The sequence below is a fragment of the Cetorhinus maximus genome, chromosome 18 (genome assembly GCF_964194155.1).
Source record: "Cetorhinus maximus chromosome 18, sCetMax3.hap1.1, whole genome shotgun sequence".
NCBI lineage: Eukaryota > Metazoa > Chordata > Chondrichthyes > Lamniformes > Cetorhinidae > Cetorhinus > Cetorhinus maximus.
In genome coordinates this window covers 96,983,992-97,001,787 of record NC_135896.1, presented here as the reverse complement: position 1 = coordinate 97,001,787, position 17,796 = coordinate 96,983,992, and the positions used below count along the sequence as shown (strand labels likewise).

Sequence of the window (17,796 nt, the reverse complement as noted above, 5' to 3'; positions counted from 1 at the left end):
TAGGCTTGACTGGCTGAATGGTCTACTCCTGTTCCTAAATAGAGGTCATAGAGTCATGGAGGTCTACAGCACAAAAAAAGGCCCTTCAGTCCATTGAGTCTGCGCCGGTCAAACAAGTACCTAACTATTCTAATCCCATTTTCCAGCACTAGGCCCATAGCCTTGTATGCCATGGCATCGCAAGTGCACATCCAAATACTTCTTAAATGTTATGAGGGTTTCTGCCTCTACCACCCTTTCCGGCAGTGAGTTCCAGATTCCCACCACCCTCAGGGTGAAAAGATTCTTCCTCACATCCCCTCTAAACCTCCTGCCCCTTACCTTAAATCTATGCCCCCTGGTTATTGATCCCTCCACCAAGGGGAAAAGTTCCTTCCTGTCTACCCTATCTATGCCTCTCATAATTTTACACATCTCAATCATGTACCCCCTCAATCTCCTCTGCTCCAGGGAAAATAACCCCAGTCTATCCAATCTCTCCTCATGACTAAAACTCTCCAGTCCAGGCAACATCCTGGTAAATCTAAGACAAAAGCAAAATACTGCGGATGCTGGAAATCTAGAACAAAAACAAAAATACCTGGAAAAACTCAGCAGGTCTGACAGCATCTGCGGAGAGGGATACAGTTGACATTTCGAGTCCTGATGACCCTTCATCAGAACTGCTGTCAGACCTGCTGAGTTTTTCCAGGTATTCTTGTTTTTATCCTGGTAATTATCCTCTGCAATCTCTCTAGTGCAATCACATCCTTCCTATAATGCGGATTCCAGAACTGCACTACTCTAGCTGTGGCCTAACCAGCATTTTATACAGTTCCAGCATAACCTCCCTGCTCTTATATTCTATGCCTCGGCTAATAAAGGCAAGTATCCCATATGCCTTCTTAACCACCTTATCTACCTGTCCCGCTACCTTAAGGGACCAGTGGACATGCGCACCAAGGCCCCTCTGATTCTCGGTGCTTCCCAGGGTCCTACCATTCATCGTGTATTCCCGTGCCTTGCTTGTTCTGCCCAAGTGCATCATCTCACACTTATCCGGATTAAATTCCATTTGCCACTGATCAGCCCATCTGACCAGCCCGTCTACCTCCTCCTGTAATCTAAGGCTATCATCCTCACTATTTGCCATCCCACCAATTTTCGTGCCATCCGCGAACTTACTGATCAACCCTCCTACATTCAAGTCTAAATCACTTATATAAACCACAAACAGCAGGAAACCCAACACTGATCCCTGTGGAACCCCACTGGACACAGGCATCCAGTCACAAAAACACCCCTCGACCATCACCCTCTGCTTCCTGCCACTCAGCCAATTCTGGATCCAATTTGCCAAATTGCCTTGGATCCCATGGGCTCTTACCTTCGTTATCAGTCTCTCATGCAGGACCTTATCAAAAGCCTTGCTGAAATCCAAGTAGACTACGTCAAATGCATTGCCTTCATCTACACACCTGGTCACCTCTTCGAAAAATTGAATCAAATTGGTCAGACATGACCTCCCCTTAACAAAGCCATGCTGACTGTCCTTGATTAATCCCTGCCTCTCCAAGTGTAGATTAATGCTGTCCCTCAGAATTGCTTCCAATAGTTTCCCCATCACTGAGGTTAGACTGACTGGCTTGTAGTTCCCTGGTTTATCCCTTCCTCCCTTCTTGAATAACGGTACCACATTGGCTGTCCTCCAGTCCTCTGGCACCTTTCCTGTGGCCAGAGAAGTATTGAAAATTATTGCCAGTGGCCCTGCTATCTCCTCCCTTGCCTCACTCAACAGCCTGGGATACATTTCATCCGGGCCTGGAGATTTATCTACTTTTAAGCCCGCCAGATCACTTAAAACCTCCTCCCTTTCTATGCTAATTTCTTTAATTATATCACAGTCCTTCTGCCTGATTTCCATACCCACATCGTCCCTCTCGCTCGTGAACACCGACACAAAGTATTCACTTGGAACCCTACCTACATCTTCTGGCTCCACACACAAATTACCACCATGGTCCTTAATGGGCCCTACTCTTTCCCTAGTTATTCTCTTACTCTTAATATACTTGTAAAATAACTTTGGATTTTCCTTTATTTTACCTGCCAATGTTTTTTTCATGTCCCCTTTTTGCTCTCCTAATTTCCTTTTTAAGTTCCCCCCTGCACATTCTATACTCCTCTAGGGCTTCTGCTGTTCTGAGCCCTCGGTATCTGCCATAAGCCTCCCTTTTTCTCTTTGTCTCTTTTTTTGGGATGCAGATTTCAGGTTGCTATCAGAGCAGCCATGATCTTATTAAATCTCATGTTCTTGTGAATTGCTAACCAGTAAAACAGTGTTTCACCATTTACTCACTCAAAACATATAGGATCCTGAGGGCTCTTGACAGGGTGGATGTGGAGAGGATGTTTCCTCTTGTGGGAGAATCTAGAACTAGGGGTCACTGTTTAAAAATAAGATTTAAAACAGAGATGAGGCGAAATCTTTTCACTCAGAGGGTCGTAAGTCTTTGGAACTGCCTTCCCAAAAAGGTGGTGGAAGCAGAGTCTTTGAATATTTCTAAGGCAGAGATTCTTGGTAAACAAGGGGGGTGATAGGTTATCAGGGGCAGGTGGGATGCAGATTTCAGGTTACTATCAGATCAGCTATGATCTTATTAGATGGCGGAACAGGCTCGAGGGGCTGAATGGCCTACTCCTGCTCCTTGTTCATATGTTTGTAAAACCTTTTCTATTACTGAAAATCTCCATTATCGCTTCCCTTAACCTTTACTGTTGCAGTGAAAAAGCCTGACACCTTTACATTTATCTTCAGGTTACAACTACTCACTCTTGGTCTCATTCTCCGTCTCATTCTCTGGAATTTTCATTGGGTCCTTTCCAAAGCTTTAATATCTTTCCATAGGAAGAGCTCAGACTGCACGTTTCATACAAATGCAAAATCAATGTCTCAATATGTCAAATTTACATATTGTTCTTTTGTTGGATAATTTTGAATTTTTAGTACCTTATCTGAGTACCATAATCATCATCAAATATCATCAGGAACAAAGATAAAGATTACTTGTCATAACAACCTTACCAGGCTGGTAGGGTTTGTTTTCTTTGTTTCGACTTTCTTTTCCGAAGTTATCTTCTTTACAGATTGTTGAGCCTCCTTCAACCTGAAATAAATTCAGAAGAAACTAGACATTTACTTCAAGTTATTGTCTATATTTTAATGAACTATGGTGGAATTTTTCAATTCATGGTTGATAGCCAAATTATAAATACATACACAAAACGTGTGTTTACAATTTTGCTGTAAGTAATGACCATCTTGCTCCTAAAACATCACAATCCGACTTATTTAGAATTTGAAGTGTTGTATGCAAACTTGTCATCAAAGACAATAAAACTATCTTTCAGAATCTCAATCAGCCCCAATACATGCTAGATTCAAAGCTCAGCTTTTCATTAATCATATTATTCCATTAAACTTTGGGGAATTTGAATTTAGCTGACAAAGATCGCATTGGGAGAAAAGCTATATTGGGACTTCCACATCCATTGCTTCTTGTGTCCTCCTCATTTAATGGCATATAAGGTATAAGCTTGGGTCGCTTTGTCATTGATCCAGACTATGTGGCTCTCGTAAGGTTTATGACATTATATGCAGAATAGTTACAGTCTCAGGAAAGAGTTGTACATTGGGCTATCTAATCTATCTGTCTACAGTACTTTTAGTGTATTAGTGTATTAATATACCAAAGACCTTCTAAAGACCTTCGCTACAATTGCTGGGTCCTGTCCAAGAGAAGCCATCTATAGCATCCAGGACACACCACAGCTGCAATGAAATCATTTGACACTTCAGAATTAGATAGGTGAGTTACCTATAGCAGAATCATATCAGATTGAATAAATAATGTCCAATTGAATTTAGCCAAGCTCTTTTCTTGTGAAATGGGGATCTTAGCTCTATTTACATCCTAGGATATTAATTACAGTTTACTTTGAAAATGATTTAAAATATCAACAATGATTATCAGATAAGCAGATGGAAAATCATAAAATATTCATAAAATTGAGCCCCCAAATACTGGACAATATAAATTCCATTGATGCAGTGTTAGCTGCATGAATATTAAAAACAGAATACATACTATTAACTTTATCACTCATCAATCCACAGATGACAGACTGACTAAAAGAAAAATGTATAACTAACGGTAACGCTCAAAACTCTTTGGTGTCCTCAAATGATAAAGCAAACATGATCAACCTGCCACAAAAACTAATGGATGTCCTTGCTTCTGCCTTCTGAAATTAGTTAACAAGAGCAAATATAAGAAATTGGTCAAGATTTTTTGGGTTAGAAAATCTGCAATGAGGGCCATGTCTGTAAAACAGAGTCAGCAAAGCAAACCTGCTGACTTTTACGCTTATGCATGAAAGAACTGTGTGCACCTAAAAGGTGTTTTTGGGGTTCGACATGAACTGGAAAACTTCATAATTTTTGCTTTCAATTTACATTCTTCTCTCACCCTCACAGGAACCATCTCTGACTCTTCTCTTCCTTTCCTCGACTTCTTTGTCACCATTTCTGGGGTTGGACTATCGACCAATATACATTAAAAGCTGACTGGCTCTCACAGTTAACATGCTTACACTTCCTCACACCCCGTTTCCATTCATTCTCCCAGTTTCTTCTTCTCTGCCATATCATTTCTGGTGATGCCACCTTCTGCCCAGTGCTTCTGATATGTCTTCCTTTATCCTCAACCAAAATTATCCCCTGTTGTAGTTGACAGGCCCCTCGATTGTGTCCATTCCATTTTCTGCACTTCTGCTCTAACTCATTCTTCTCCCTCTCAGAACTATGGCAAGTTTCCTCTTGACCTCACCTTCAACCCCACCAGCCTGCATGTTCAATAGATCATCCTCTGCCATTTCTGCCAACTTCAGCATGATTTCACCACCAAACACATTCTCACCTCCCCAGCCCTGGTCCACTCCGCAGTCACCCTCAACGTCCCCTTCCCTTCCAATGGCACCTTTCAATGCAAGCATAGAAGAGGCATCAACTGCCCTTTTACCTCCTCCCTTCTCACTGTCCAAGGCTCAAACACTCCTTCCTGGCGAAACAGCAGTGTGCTTGTCTGTCTGTCAATTTAGAATACTGTATTTGCTGCTCAAGCTGTGTTCTCCTCTACACTGGAGAGACCAGACACAGGTTGGGTTACTGCCTTGTAGAACATCTTCCTTCAGTCTGTAAGCGTGACCCCGAGCTTCTGGTCGCTTGTCATTTTAATTCCCCACTCCAGTCCCATTCTGATCTCTCTGTTCTTAGCTTCCTACACCGTTCCAATGAAGCTCAACATAAGCTCAAGGAATGGAACTTCATCTTTTAATTAAACGCATTACAGCGTTCTGCGTTCAACAATTTCAGATCATAACCTCTGGCCTAATTTTTTTTGAGATGGAGCTGTTGGTGACGATTCTGTTATTCTCATTTACATCTCCCCTGTTTCTTTACTTTACTCATTTCTTTACTTGCCTCATTATCTTCTCCTTTTGCCTTGCACCATCATCCCTTTAACAAATTAATCTCTCCTGCCTTCTACCCAATCACAGGCCTTCCCTTTGTTCTCCCTTTCCCCCGCCCTTTCCCCACCAACAGCACTTACTTAAAATCTGTTACAACTCTAACTTGGTCCTGCTCCGTTGAAAGGTTATCACCCTGAAACTTAAACTCTTTCTCTCTCTATTTGCATATCTGCTAAGTATTGCCAGCATTTTATTTTTGTGCTTCAGATTTCCAGCACTGCAGTGTTGTGCTATGCACAATGAAATACTTGGTGGATTGGCAGGCCTGCCAGAAAGCTTGCGTGCAATGTCATGGAGTATGGAAGAGTCCAGCACCAACTTGGCACAGGACTGTGCACAGCGTTTGGAGCCCATCCTGTCTGAAATGGAAATAGTGGCCAAGTCTATGAGCATACTTGTGGACCAACCACACTGCAGTGTCTGATAGCCGTTGTCTCAGCTTGCATTGCAACATGCGCAGAGGTCCGAGATCCCCTGCATTGAAAGCCCAGACTTACGCCTTTGAAGCTCAGCTTATTGCTTTGCCATCAAGGTCGGGAACATCAATATTGGAAGAGATTTGCAGGGTGTGCCAGCAGAACAGCAAACTATTCTCCAACAGGCGATTGGGTAATAGATGTCAGATATCCGCTGAGGTCCTGTCCAGGGAAAGTGACAGTGGCTGCTGTTCCCTCTCAGGATGACAGCATTCGCCCTCTCACCACTGCCACTCTGTTAGTGCCCTTGCTGTTGCCTGTCATCCAGCGAGCAGAGACAGCTGCAATCCATACCGAGACAGCGCAATCTGAAGTAGGGTCTTCTAGGTCCGGAACTCCTCAAGGTCATCCTGCAAGGCCATCTGCAGTAGCTGGTAGTAAGGGCTGTGCCCTCATAATGACAAGGCTGTGCAGCATGCAGCAGACCATAACAAAACTTAACATGTGCTCTGCCAACTGTCACAGGGCTCCTCCAGACAGTCCAGGCAGCAGGAGCATTGTTTACATATGTCAACCATCTGCTCTAATCACATGGCAGCATGCCTTTCATTCCATTCCTGCTGCTCGCATGTGCATGTGCATGAATCATGCCATCAGTGGATAGCTCTTGTAGTCCAGTAGTCATACTTAGGTTTGGTGTATGGCTTGAATAGAGATGGCACAGAATGAAGGCATCATGACTGCTACTGGGCATTGACCTGCATAATTCACAGTCTATGGTCCCACATCAGCTGGACATTGAGGGAATGGAGTACCTTTTGGTTTTGTCACATCATAAGGTTGAGGTGTGATTCCTGCAAAGCAACATGCAGGCAATCAAGGCACCCTGCACCATACAGAAATCTGCAATCTTTGTGAGGCTGCATGCTCACTCTGTATGCTGTTCTCTGGCAAGAATGAAATTTATTCAGCTATCTTTGAGTAGAGACCGTCAGCGATATCCCTGATGCAACTGTAGACAGCAAACTGGACAGCATGTTGCATATATTACCTGCTCCAGGAAGGGGCTCATCACATAAAAGTTAATCGCCACAGTTAACTTTACAGCCACTGGCAATGTCCTGCTCTGAGTTTGCAGTTGCAGCAAGTTGTAGATTTGAGTGAGGAAGCCCTTACTGAAGCGCAGGTATTGCACACGTTGTTCTTTGCTCAAGTTCAGGTCAGATATCTGCTCCCTGATTGTCCTGGATGGATGCAGCCTCCAGCTAAGAGCCCTTCTACCCCTCCTTCTCCCACTTCCAGCAGCTTTTCCTGCTCTGTGTTGCCTCTGTTCATTCCCCCTGTTATGCTGCATTCCATGGGGCATGCCTCCTGGTTCACCCATAGCTGGGAATGACCGGTTTGTGCAGAAGCCTTCAAGTTGTAGACTTTGGCAACTTTCAAGAACTCTAGAAAGCACCAAACACTGCACAATCATAGCAGATGCATGTTGAAATCAATTAGCAACTAATCTGAAAGTAGTTGATGCTCCTTATAAATAGCACTATTGAGGTTCCTTCCTGCTTCTGAACATGTGTAATGACCAGTAATTAAGAGACAATGTTAGCTGGAGTATGGACTTCCAAAATGGTGACACTGGCATCAAACTTGCTGATTGATGTCATGATCTGTCTACTGTGCAAACACTATTGCTGCCACCAATATGGTGTCTGAGACAGAAGACTCCCAAGAATATCGTAGTGCCAAAAGAAAGATGGATCAAGGGAGCAATTAAATACTCATAGCTAAATTTCAAAAGCTCATCCAGTTTTATTAAAGCAAATCAGCAAATCCCACCTTCTTCCAATCATACACAAAGTTTAGGTGGATTATAAACCTCCTACTGATGCGTGCATTGGAATGATTTCCCATTACTGGTTCCAATATCATTTGAATGCATTTGATCTACAGTATAAATTTCCAAAGTTGATTCAAAACTGAAAACAGATGTAAATGTTCAAATTAAAATTGATTATGTTTGACAAGTGAAAGTATATTTTCATCAGTCATTGGTGTGAAAATTATCACCCAGAATTTTCCTGTGTGGTGAGGGAACAATGTCCATCTTTCATTTTGTGTACAGCCACCCAGAGACTTGCCACAGGCTTCTCACCTCTCATTAGTTATCGGGTTCCCATCTAGTTCGGTGCCATCTACTGAGGGGCCATAGGGCGTCAGTAAATAAAGGATGCAGCACAGAAATTTTTCAACCAATCAGATTGAAGAATCCTCAACAAGTTAAGAAGATGGAAAAGCAGGAAGTTAAAAAAAAAAACAGGAAATATAAATTACGTTGAAATGATTGCACAGGAAACAAGATAGCTCAGATGAAAGGTCATTGGCCTGAAAAGTCAACTCTGTCTCTCTCCACAGATGCTAACTGACCTGCTGAGTATTTCCAGCATTTTCTATTTTCATTTCCGATTTCTAGTACCTGCAGGATTTTGCTTTTGCAAGTAAAATGCACGTTGGGAAATATACATGGGAGTAAGAGATAGGCATAAAATGAGAAAAAACAAGAAACTAAAAACAATTTTAATGTTTATTTTAAAAAAAACCTGCAACATTAAATTTCTTCTAAAGAAACTAGACTCCACACTTAGAAAAAATAATTTGTCAGGTCCAGAGATGTCATTCAGCAGTAATAATCACTTACACGTTAAAAGCAAAGTTATTCCTAGCTCTAACTTTTTCAGCTGTTTTTTGGAAGAAACTATTACAGTGATCTCTGTGGTAGTTCATTGAGGTCTGCAGCCTCTCCTTGCCCTATGCTTGCAAACTGGTGCCCCTCAAGCTATATAACCAATTGTCTCTCTCAAATGGAGAGGCGCCTGTGGCTTTTTTGTTGACTATGGCTAAGTACTTACTTACTCAGTGCTGATACTATTGATGAAGACTGCAACAGTGCAGACTACGACAAAGCAAGGTATTACTGACAACAAGGTAGCATTTCCACGTACAACTACACATGTGTGGATGTAGGAGTTACTGTCACTTCTATTCGATAATAACAGCAAGTGTTGACAGCCTCACCTTTATTAATACAGTAAAATCTGGGCCATTATCTTCAAAAATCCTCAAACTGAACCAACTGAAAAACCCACATTTGTAGAGTTTCCATTTGCTGATGATGAAACATTTTCTCTGTCTTGTAAAGACACACGCCACTTACTTAATCCCAGGGAACCTAGATAGATGTTGGTGTGAGCTAACGTTTAGACAGCCCAAATTATGTAGAGGGCTATTGCAGAAGTGTAACTACCTAAGACCCCACAGCTTAATAATCATACAGCAGTGATAAGCTTCCACTTGTTTATTCAGCTAGCACCACAACATCTATTAGAGCACTGGTTTGCAGTGTTAACTCCAGCTGAGTGGGAAGAGTTCCAAATATCAGTGACAGATCTACACCTCTAGCTCCCAGCAGTAAGCCTGACTGCTTGGTTAATCATCACCAGCATCTTAGAGTACCACATAGCTGTCTCACTCAGGTTTTGGATCACCGTAGCAGACAGTCACAGTCCCAATATCTCACCATTAAGACATCGTGACCTCAAAGGGATGCCGATTATAAAGGAAACAAAATTAATCTGGAAACATGATTCTCTTCCTCACTCTTTAGGACCCCCCTGGGTGCAGCACATGGAGGAACATCAGGCAGGCAGCCCACACCTATGTAACGATTGCAGAAAAAAAGGGGCAGGTTTCTTTAAATTGAAGCTGAGTCTCCTTGCCTAATCTTCTTCTAAATTCTTCACTCAAGTTACCCAATGCCCAAACTGAAATAATGGCAAAAAAACTACCCTTATACATAAAAAGGGTCCAGCAATTATTGATTCATCCCTTCACGGGGCATCGCTGGTTAGTCCAGCATTTATTGCTCATTCCTAATTGCCCTTGAGAAGATGCATGAGTACAGGTGAGTACATTAAGGGTGGCAGTGTCCTAGATTCACACAAAGTGCTGGAGCGGATGGGAAAAAGGATGTTTTACCCACTGGCCACAAGGACGGGTTTTCGCGCCGTATCTTCTCATTCCCAGCGTGTCCCGCCCCATTAATAGTGCACTCCCGGGAAACACGCTGGATCGCTGGCAGGGCAGCCTCTGATTTCCCCGCCCCATTGTCACCTCAGGCCGTCAGTAATCCGGGCGTCATATTTAAAGGACTCCCCTGCACAGAGCTAGCTCTCTCTACGGGGTCAGAAGCTGCTGCAAAGTCATGGCCGTCAAAGGGAGGAAACATGCTGCCCCCCCAAATTTAGCAACACCTCCTTCAGGCACCTACTAGATGCAGTGGAGGGCCGCCATGAAGTCTTCTACCCTCGCTCTGGATGAAGATCAGCAAGCAAGGTGACAAATCCAGTGTGGGAGACGGTGGTCAGCGCTAATGCCCTGCAAAAGAGGACAGCCACCCAGTGCCGAAAGAGGATGAATGATCTCCTCCATTCCACCAGGGTAAGTCCCTCTCAACTCACACACTCACAAACCCATCACACATCCACAGAGATCTCACTCACTGCCAGTTCAAGGGACATCGCCAGTCACTCTCTCACACACACCTTCATCTGCCCTGAAGATTGTGTCCTCATCCTGTCTGTGGCACCACTCACCACCCACACATGCCAGGCATTCTTCTCATCTGGCCTGGCAGGTGTCCTGCTTACACTCTCTCCATCTGTATTCATGCAGGACAAGCTGGCACACAACAAAAGGGAGAGGTCGCGGACTGGTGGAGGAGTGCGTGACATCAAGGACCTCACAGACTTTGAAAATAGAATCATTCAGCTGGCTGGCGATGATCTGGACCATTCCTGTTCTGATGGTGAGGTCAGCGCTGCTCTACCAAGTGAGGGTCCAGCAGTGCAACATCTACCAGACAACCATGCGTAGAGTGAGTTCCCCTGTTCCGCAGTCCCCTGCCAAGCACTAATTATCTCTCCTTGCTTTTGCAGACACAACTGGGAAGCAGCTGAGGGGGTCCACGAGCCAAGTCTTCAACTCAAGCCCTGAAGAAACCTCGGAAGAAGAATCTGATGACACCCTCATTGAAGACCTTCCACCAGTGCAGAGACACACACCTCGGTGGGACCTAGCTCTAGAGTAGCCCCGGGGTCACAATCTGGTAAGCACATTGCACTGTCTGATCCACAGCAGGCAGCGGCAGGGACTTCCCAAGTCTCTGGCACTTGGAGGACTGCTGGAAGCTGAGTCCAAGTCAGATGAGGACCCTCTGGACTCAGTCATACCTCAGTTACTGAAGCTGCAAAGGCAAGCTCAGGAACATCAGGAAGGTATGTCTGCTCAACTCCTCAGACTGCAAGGCACGATGGAGGAGTCCATCCATCTTCATTCTGAGGTGATAGCGCTGGTATGCCAATGCACCGAGGTCAACACTGGTAGGGTGCCATGGAGGCCTTGGTCGCGAGAGGGGTGTGGGGCAGCTCGATCTCACTCCAGCTACCCCTTCTCCTCAAGGAGTCAGCCAGGGGCCCTCAGGCACCCATAGGGAGGAGGATCAGCAGATGTACACCCTGGGGCTACCACCCAAATGGCTCTGGGAGCACTCGGCCATTCCGAATCCCCTCTTCCTGTGACCTCAGCAGCTCCACCTTCATAGGTTGAGGTGGGTGCCAGTTCAACACAGCAGGACGCCGAATGCAGGCCGGGGCCCTCCAGGTCTCTGCCCTCCAGAGGACGCCTGTCAAGGTCATCACAGACAGGGCGTAGCAGTCAGCAGGCTGCCTCCACCGCCACTGTGGATGTCGGGGGATCACCAAGACATAGCAGGTTAGGAAGGTTAAGGAGATGTAGTTGCACAGCCTGGATAGGTATGTTAATCACTTGTACATAATGTTCACTATTGTAAATAAACGCCCAAGAATGTCTCCCTGCCTATGGCTCCTTGTTCTGATGAGCAGTTATTGTGTCACTCAGATGTGAAACCCTGGCTCCTGCACAAGATAAAGGCAGGTGTCTCAGTCCAGGGCCTCTTCCCTGTGCTTTGTGTAACCTTCAGACCAAAGAGATGGTCCAGCTTCACACTCACTGGGCACATTAGTGATTCCTGCACCTTGATGGTGCTGGTCATTGCAGCCAGAAGTGGGGCTGGCCCTCCATCTCTTCAGCATCTGTGACCGGTGACGCTGTGCTCCCAAAGGGGTCAGGTGCTGAAGGCAGACAAAGGATCAGGTGCATTTAAAGTTTCATGGCTGCGTCTCCCTGATACGACCCTGACTGCAGAGCGCAAGCGAGCTGCCCTCAGCCAGACAGGAATCAGACGTTCACAGAGACAAATCTGGCAGCTATGAGGGCCTCCCGAGTGCACCTACCTTCTCTGGCCAGTGTAATGGCCTCATCGCCAGCATCCTCGTCTTCGAGGATCTCCTCATCGTCATCCCCTTCAATGTCCTCCTCGTCGGAGGATGTGTGCAGCTCCTCCATCTCCTCCTCAGCCAGGTCCTCCCACTGTTGCACCGCCACGTTTTAGGAAGCGACAATGATGCGCGACACCCTCGGTGGTCTGTATTGCAGTGCTCCACTGGACCTGTCAAGGGACCGGAACCTCATTTTCAAAATGCCTATCATTTGCTCCACCAAAGTCAGGGTCGTGGCATAAGCCTTATTATAACGTCACTGCTGCAGTCTGAGGCCACTGCTTGGGCGTCTTCAGCCATGTCCTCTGTGGGTAGCCCTTGTCCCCGAGGAGCCAACCCTGCAGCCTCTCTGGACCCTGGAAGGTATCAGGGATCTGAGACCTGCTAAGGATGTAGGACTCGTGGACGCTCCCTGGGAATCATGTGCAGGCCCGTAGGACGCGTTTGTGGTGGTCGCACACCAGCTGAACATTCAGTGAGTGGAAGCCCTTGCGATTGATATAGTTGACTGCTTGTTGCCATGGAGATCTAAGCGTCAGGTGAGTGCAGTTAATGGCATCCTGCACCTGTGGAAAACCTGAGATCTGCGCAAATCCCAGCGTTCTTGCATCCTGGCTTTCCTGATCCCGGGCGAAATGCACAAAGTTCTATGCCTTCGCAAAGATGGTGTTCATGACCTCCTGGGTACACTTGTCCATGGAGACTTGCGACATCCCACACAGGTGACCTGTGGACCCTGGAAGGAGCCACTGATGTAGAAATTGAGCACTACTTTCTGGCCACTGGCAGTGGATGCCCTCCATGTCCCCGTGGCATCAAATCCTGCAGCAGGTGGCATATGTGACCAACCAGTTCCCTAGACATGCGCAGTCTTCGGCGACACTGGTTCTCGGTCATCTGCAGGAATGACAGGCGCCAGCGATAGACCCTGGGTCTAGCCAAGATGTCTACGAGAGACGGCTCGTTGTGGATCTTCAGTTGTGTGCGCACCAGGCCCTGCTGCACCTTCACCTTGAGGGAGGTTCTCCTCCCTTTGCTGAGCCAGGTGCCTCCACCACTCTCTCCTTCTCCGTCTCTGGTCTCTGTAAGCCATGAGGCATACCGCTAAATCACCAGGCTCCATGACCCTGATGTCCTCCTCCTGCAGGATCAAAGACAGACATGTGGGGTAGCGTAGGTATACTAAGAACCTCTCCGGGTTAAGTCTGAAGGCCCCTTCACACATGCAGGAGGATGCTGGCCATCACTTGGATGGCCAGTGTGCCATGTGCTCATTGGCTGTCCGAAACCCCACGCACCTCCGGTCCACTCCACTTGACCGATTGGCGGCAGCTTTGCCCACTGGACTGCATGCTGTGCTCTCAGCTCAGGCACAGGCATCTCCTAACCCGCACTGCAGGGCTGCTCTGTTAGCTTGAACCATAATGGACAATGGTCCAAACCTTAACAAAGACTTTGCAAGGGGCTGTGAGCGCCTGCACCAGTGACTGCGCCATGGCCCCTTTCACAAGGGGATTCTACAACTTGCCCAGTCGGCCCATTGTTCTGCTGCCCCCTAAAATGCACATTAATTTGCAGTCTGTGCCCGAGGATGAAAAGTTCTGGAGCATTTGGTGACACTTTCATGCTTTTGCGCTGCTTGAGTGGGCAGAAAAGTTTCAGAGGCCTGGCTCCCAGCATGTTAATGGAGCTGCAGCAGCTCTCAGCTGTGGAAGAATGTTCACTTTTCTAAGTGCGTGGCCGCTTCCCTGATTCCCCCCCTCACCCCAAAACTCCCCGGCATGTGCCTGTGTACTTCCTTCAGGCTGGCCCACCGCAAATGTGTGGCGCCTCTTCCTTCATGTCCTACGGGTGATGCTCACGAGTGCTGCGCAAGGTTATGTGCACACACACCTCTGAGTTCCCTTCAAAGTTCAGGTCACCAGGTGTACACCTTTTAAACACAGCCATGAAGCACACGGTTCTGGAGTCAGAATGGGCCTAGGAAGAGTGTTCTGCAGTCAGCATCACAGTGAAGCAGCCTGGGAATAGTGTCCTGCAGTCAGCATCACAGTGAAGCAGCCTGGGAAGAGTGTCCTGCAGTCAGCATCACAGTGAAGCAGCCTGGGAATAGTGTCCTGCAGTCAGCATTACAGTGAAGCAGCCTGGGAAGAGTGTCCTGCAGTCAGCATCACAGTGAAGCAGCCTGGGAAGAGTGTCCTGCAGTCAACATCACAGAGAAGCAGTCTGGGAAGAGTGTCCTGCAGTCAGCATCACAGTGAAGCAGTCTGGGAAGAGTGTCCTGCAGTCAGCATCGCAGTGAAGCAGTCTGGGGCGAGGGTCCTGCAGTCAGCATCGTGGTGAAGCAGTCTGGGAAGAGTGTCCTGCAGTCAGCATCGCGGTGAAGCAGCCTGGGAGGAGTGTCCTGCAGTAAGTTCTTGTTGAAAATAACAAGAGTGACATTGCAAGAGAGCGGCAGAGAGATCAGAGCCAGCGTGAGTGTGGGGAAGCTTCAAAAAGTGACGTCAGCACAAAGGTGAGAGCTGATTGGTGAGTAGTAGGTAGGTGTTTTTCTCCAGTTTTTTTTCTCCAGTTTAAAATAGATTAAGCTAAGGGAAGGTAATGGTTCTAGTTTTTAAAGTACATAAATAATTTAATGTTTTTTTTACTGTATTTAACTTAAAGTAAGGTTTTTTTTTAAACTAGAGGCATGGCAGGGCAGCTCAGTCCCATGTTATGTACCACCTGCAACATGTGGGAAGTCCTAGACACTCCTTGCGCTCTGACGGACCATGTGTACAGGAAGCGCCACCAGCTGCAGCTACTTGAGCTCCGGGTTTCGGGGCTTGAGCGGCAGCTGGAGGCACTGAGGTGCATCCGTGAGGCTGAGAGTTTCGTGGATAGCACGTGTTTAGACGTGGTCACCTCACAGCTTACGGAAGTACAGACAGAGAGGGAATGGGTGACCATCAGTCAGAAGAAAGGTGTCAGGCAGGTAGTCAGGAAATCCCCAGGGTGCATCTCGCTCGAAAACCGTTTTTCTGTGTTGGAAAACGGTGAGAGTGACGGTTCCTTTGGGGAGTGCAGCCACGCTCATGGCACTGTGAGTGGCTCAGCTGCACAGGTTGGGAGGGGGGGAGGGGAGGAAAAAGAGGGGAAGAGCAATAGTGGTAGGAGACTCGATAGTGAGGGGAACAGACAGGTGTTTTTGCGGCCACAGGCATGACTCCAGGACGGTATGTTACTCCCCTGGTGCCAGAGTCAAAGATGTCACTGAACGGATGCAGGGCATTCTAAAGGGGGAGGGCAAACAGACAGAGATCGTGGTACATATTGGTACCAACGACATAGGTAGAAAGAGGGATGAGGCCCTGCAAGCAGAATTTAGGGAACTAGGAAGCAGATTAAAAAACAGGACCTCAAAGTTAGTAATCTCTGGATTACTTCCGGTGCCACGCGCAAGTGAGTATAGAAATAGGAGGTTAGTCCAGATGAATGTGTGGCTGGAGAGATGGTGCAGGAGGGAGGGCTTCAGGTTTCTGGGACACTGGGGCTGTTTCTGGGGGTGGTGGGACCTGTAAAAGACGGATGGGTTGCACCTGAACTGGAATGGGACCAACGTCCTTGCTGGGAGGTTTGCTAGTGCTGTTGGGAAGGGTTTAAACTAACTTGGCAGGGGGATGGGATCCTGAGAGGAGGTTCAGCAGCGGGAGATGCACAGCCAAAATTAGAAGAGAGGGAAAGTGAGTTTGGAAGGCATAGAAATTATAGGCTAGTTAAGGCACAAGGGAGTTTGGCAAGGTTGGAAGGTACATATTTTAATGCAAGGAGTCTGACAAATAAGGCAGATGAGTTGAGGGCGCAAATTAACACATGGAAGTATGATGTCATTGCTGTCACAGAGACTTGGTTGAGAGAGGGGCAGGATTGGCAGCTCAATATTCCAGGGTTTAGGGTCTTCAGGTGAGACAGGGAAGGAGGTAAAAGAGGAGGGGGTATCGCAATATTGATCAAGGAATCAATTACAGCAGTAAGGAGGGATGACATCTTAGAAGGCTCCTCAAATGAAGCCATTTGGATAGAACCTAATAACAAAAAAGGAGCAATCACATTGCTGGGAGTGCACTATAGGCCCCCCAAACAGTCAGAGAGAAATAGAAGAGCAGATATGTAGGCAAATTTCAGAGTAGTGGAAAAATAATAGGATAGTAATAGTGGGGCATTTCAACTTCCCCAACATTAACTGGGTTAGTCATAGTGTGATAGGTTCAGAGGGAGCGGAATTCTTAAAATGCACCCAGGAGAGCTTTTTAAGCCAGTATATAGAAGGCCCCACAAGAGAGGGGGCGGTCCTGGACTTAATTTTAGGGAATGAAGCCGGGCAAGTGGTAGAGGTATCAGTGGGGGACCAGTTTGCAGATAGTGATCAAAGCTCCATTAGATTCGAGGTTGTTATGGAAAAGGACAAGGATGGGCCAGAAATCAGAGTTCTAAATTGGGGGAAGGCCGAATTTAATAAGCTCAGATATGATTTGACCAGAGTGGACTGGGAGCAGTTACTTTTAGGTAAATCTGTGTCAGAGCAGTGGGACTCATTCAAGAAGGAAATAGGGAGAGTACAGGGCCAACATATTCCATTAAAGATAAAGGGTGGGACCAACAAATCCAGGGAACCCCGGGTGTCGAGGGATATACAGGATTGGATAAAGAGAAAAAGGGAGGCTTATGGCAGATACCGAGGGCTCAAAAGAGCGGAAGCCCTAGAGTAGTATAGAATGTGTAGGGGGGAGCTTAAAAAGGAAATTAGGAGAGCAAAAAGGGGGCACGAAGAAGCATTGGCAGATAAAATAAAGGAAAATCCAAAATTATTTTACAGGTACATTAAGAGGATAACTAGGGAAAGAGTAGGGCCCATTAAGGACCATCGTGGTAATTTGTGTGTGGAGCCGGAAGACGTAGGTAGGGTTCTATATGAATACTTTGTGTCGGTGTTCACAAGTGAGAGGGATGACGTGGGTATGGAAATCAGGCAGAAGGACTGTGATATAATTGAAGAAATTAGCATAGAAAGGGAGGAGGTTCTAAGTGGTCTGGCAGGCTTAAAAGTAGATAAATCTCCAGGCCCGGATGAAATGTATCCCAGGCTGTTGAGTGAGGCAAGGGAGGAGATAGCAGGGGCACTGGCAATAATTTTCAATATCTCTCTGGCCACAGGAGAGGTGCCAGAGGTCTGGAGAACAGCCAATGTAGTACCATTATTCAAGAAGGGAGGAAAGGATAAACCAGGGAACAATAGGCCAGTCAGTCTAACCTCAGTGATGGGGAAACCATTGGAAGCAATTCTGAGGGACAGAATTAACCTACACTTGGAGAGGCAGGGATTAATCAATGACAGTCGGCATGGTTTTGTTAAGGGG

At 46.5% G+C, this 17,796-nt stretch overlaps 1 protein-coding gene across 2 annotated transcripts in view; it reads right to left on the bottom strand.

The window, feature by feature from the left end:
• The window catches only part of LOC144693385 (formin-like), a 337,591-nt gene that overhangs the window by 4,334 nt on the left and 315,461 nt on the right, over positions 1–17,796 (bottom strand). For both annotated transcript variants that reach the window (XM_078563248.1, XM_078563249.1), the window contains one exon: positions 3,065–3,146. In XM_078563248.1, the coding sequence (XP_078419374.1) occupies positions 3,065–3,146 (82 nt within the window). The remainder of the gene's footprint in view (positions 1–3,064; positions 3,147–17,796) is intronic.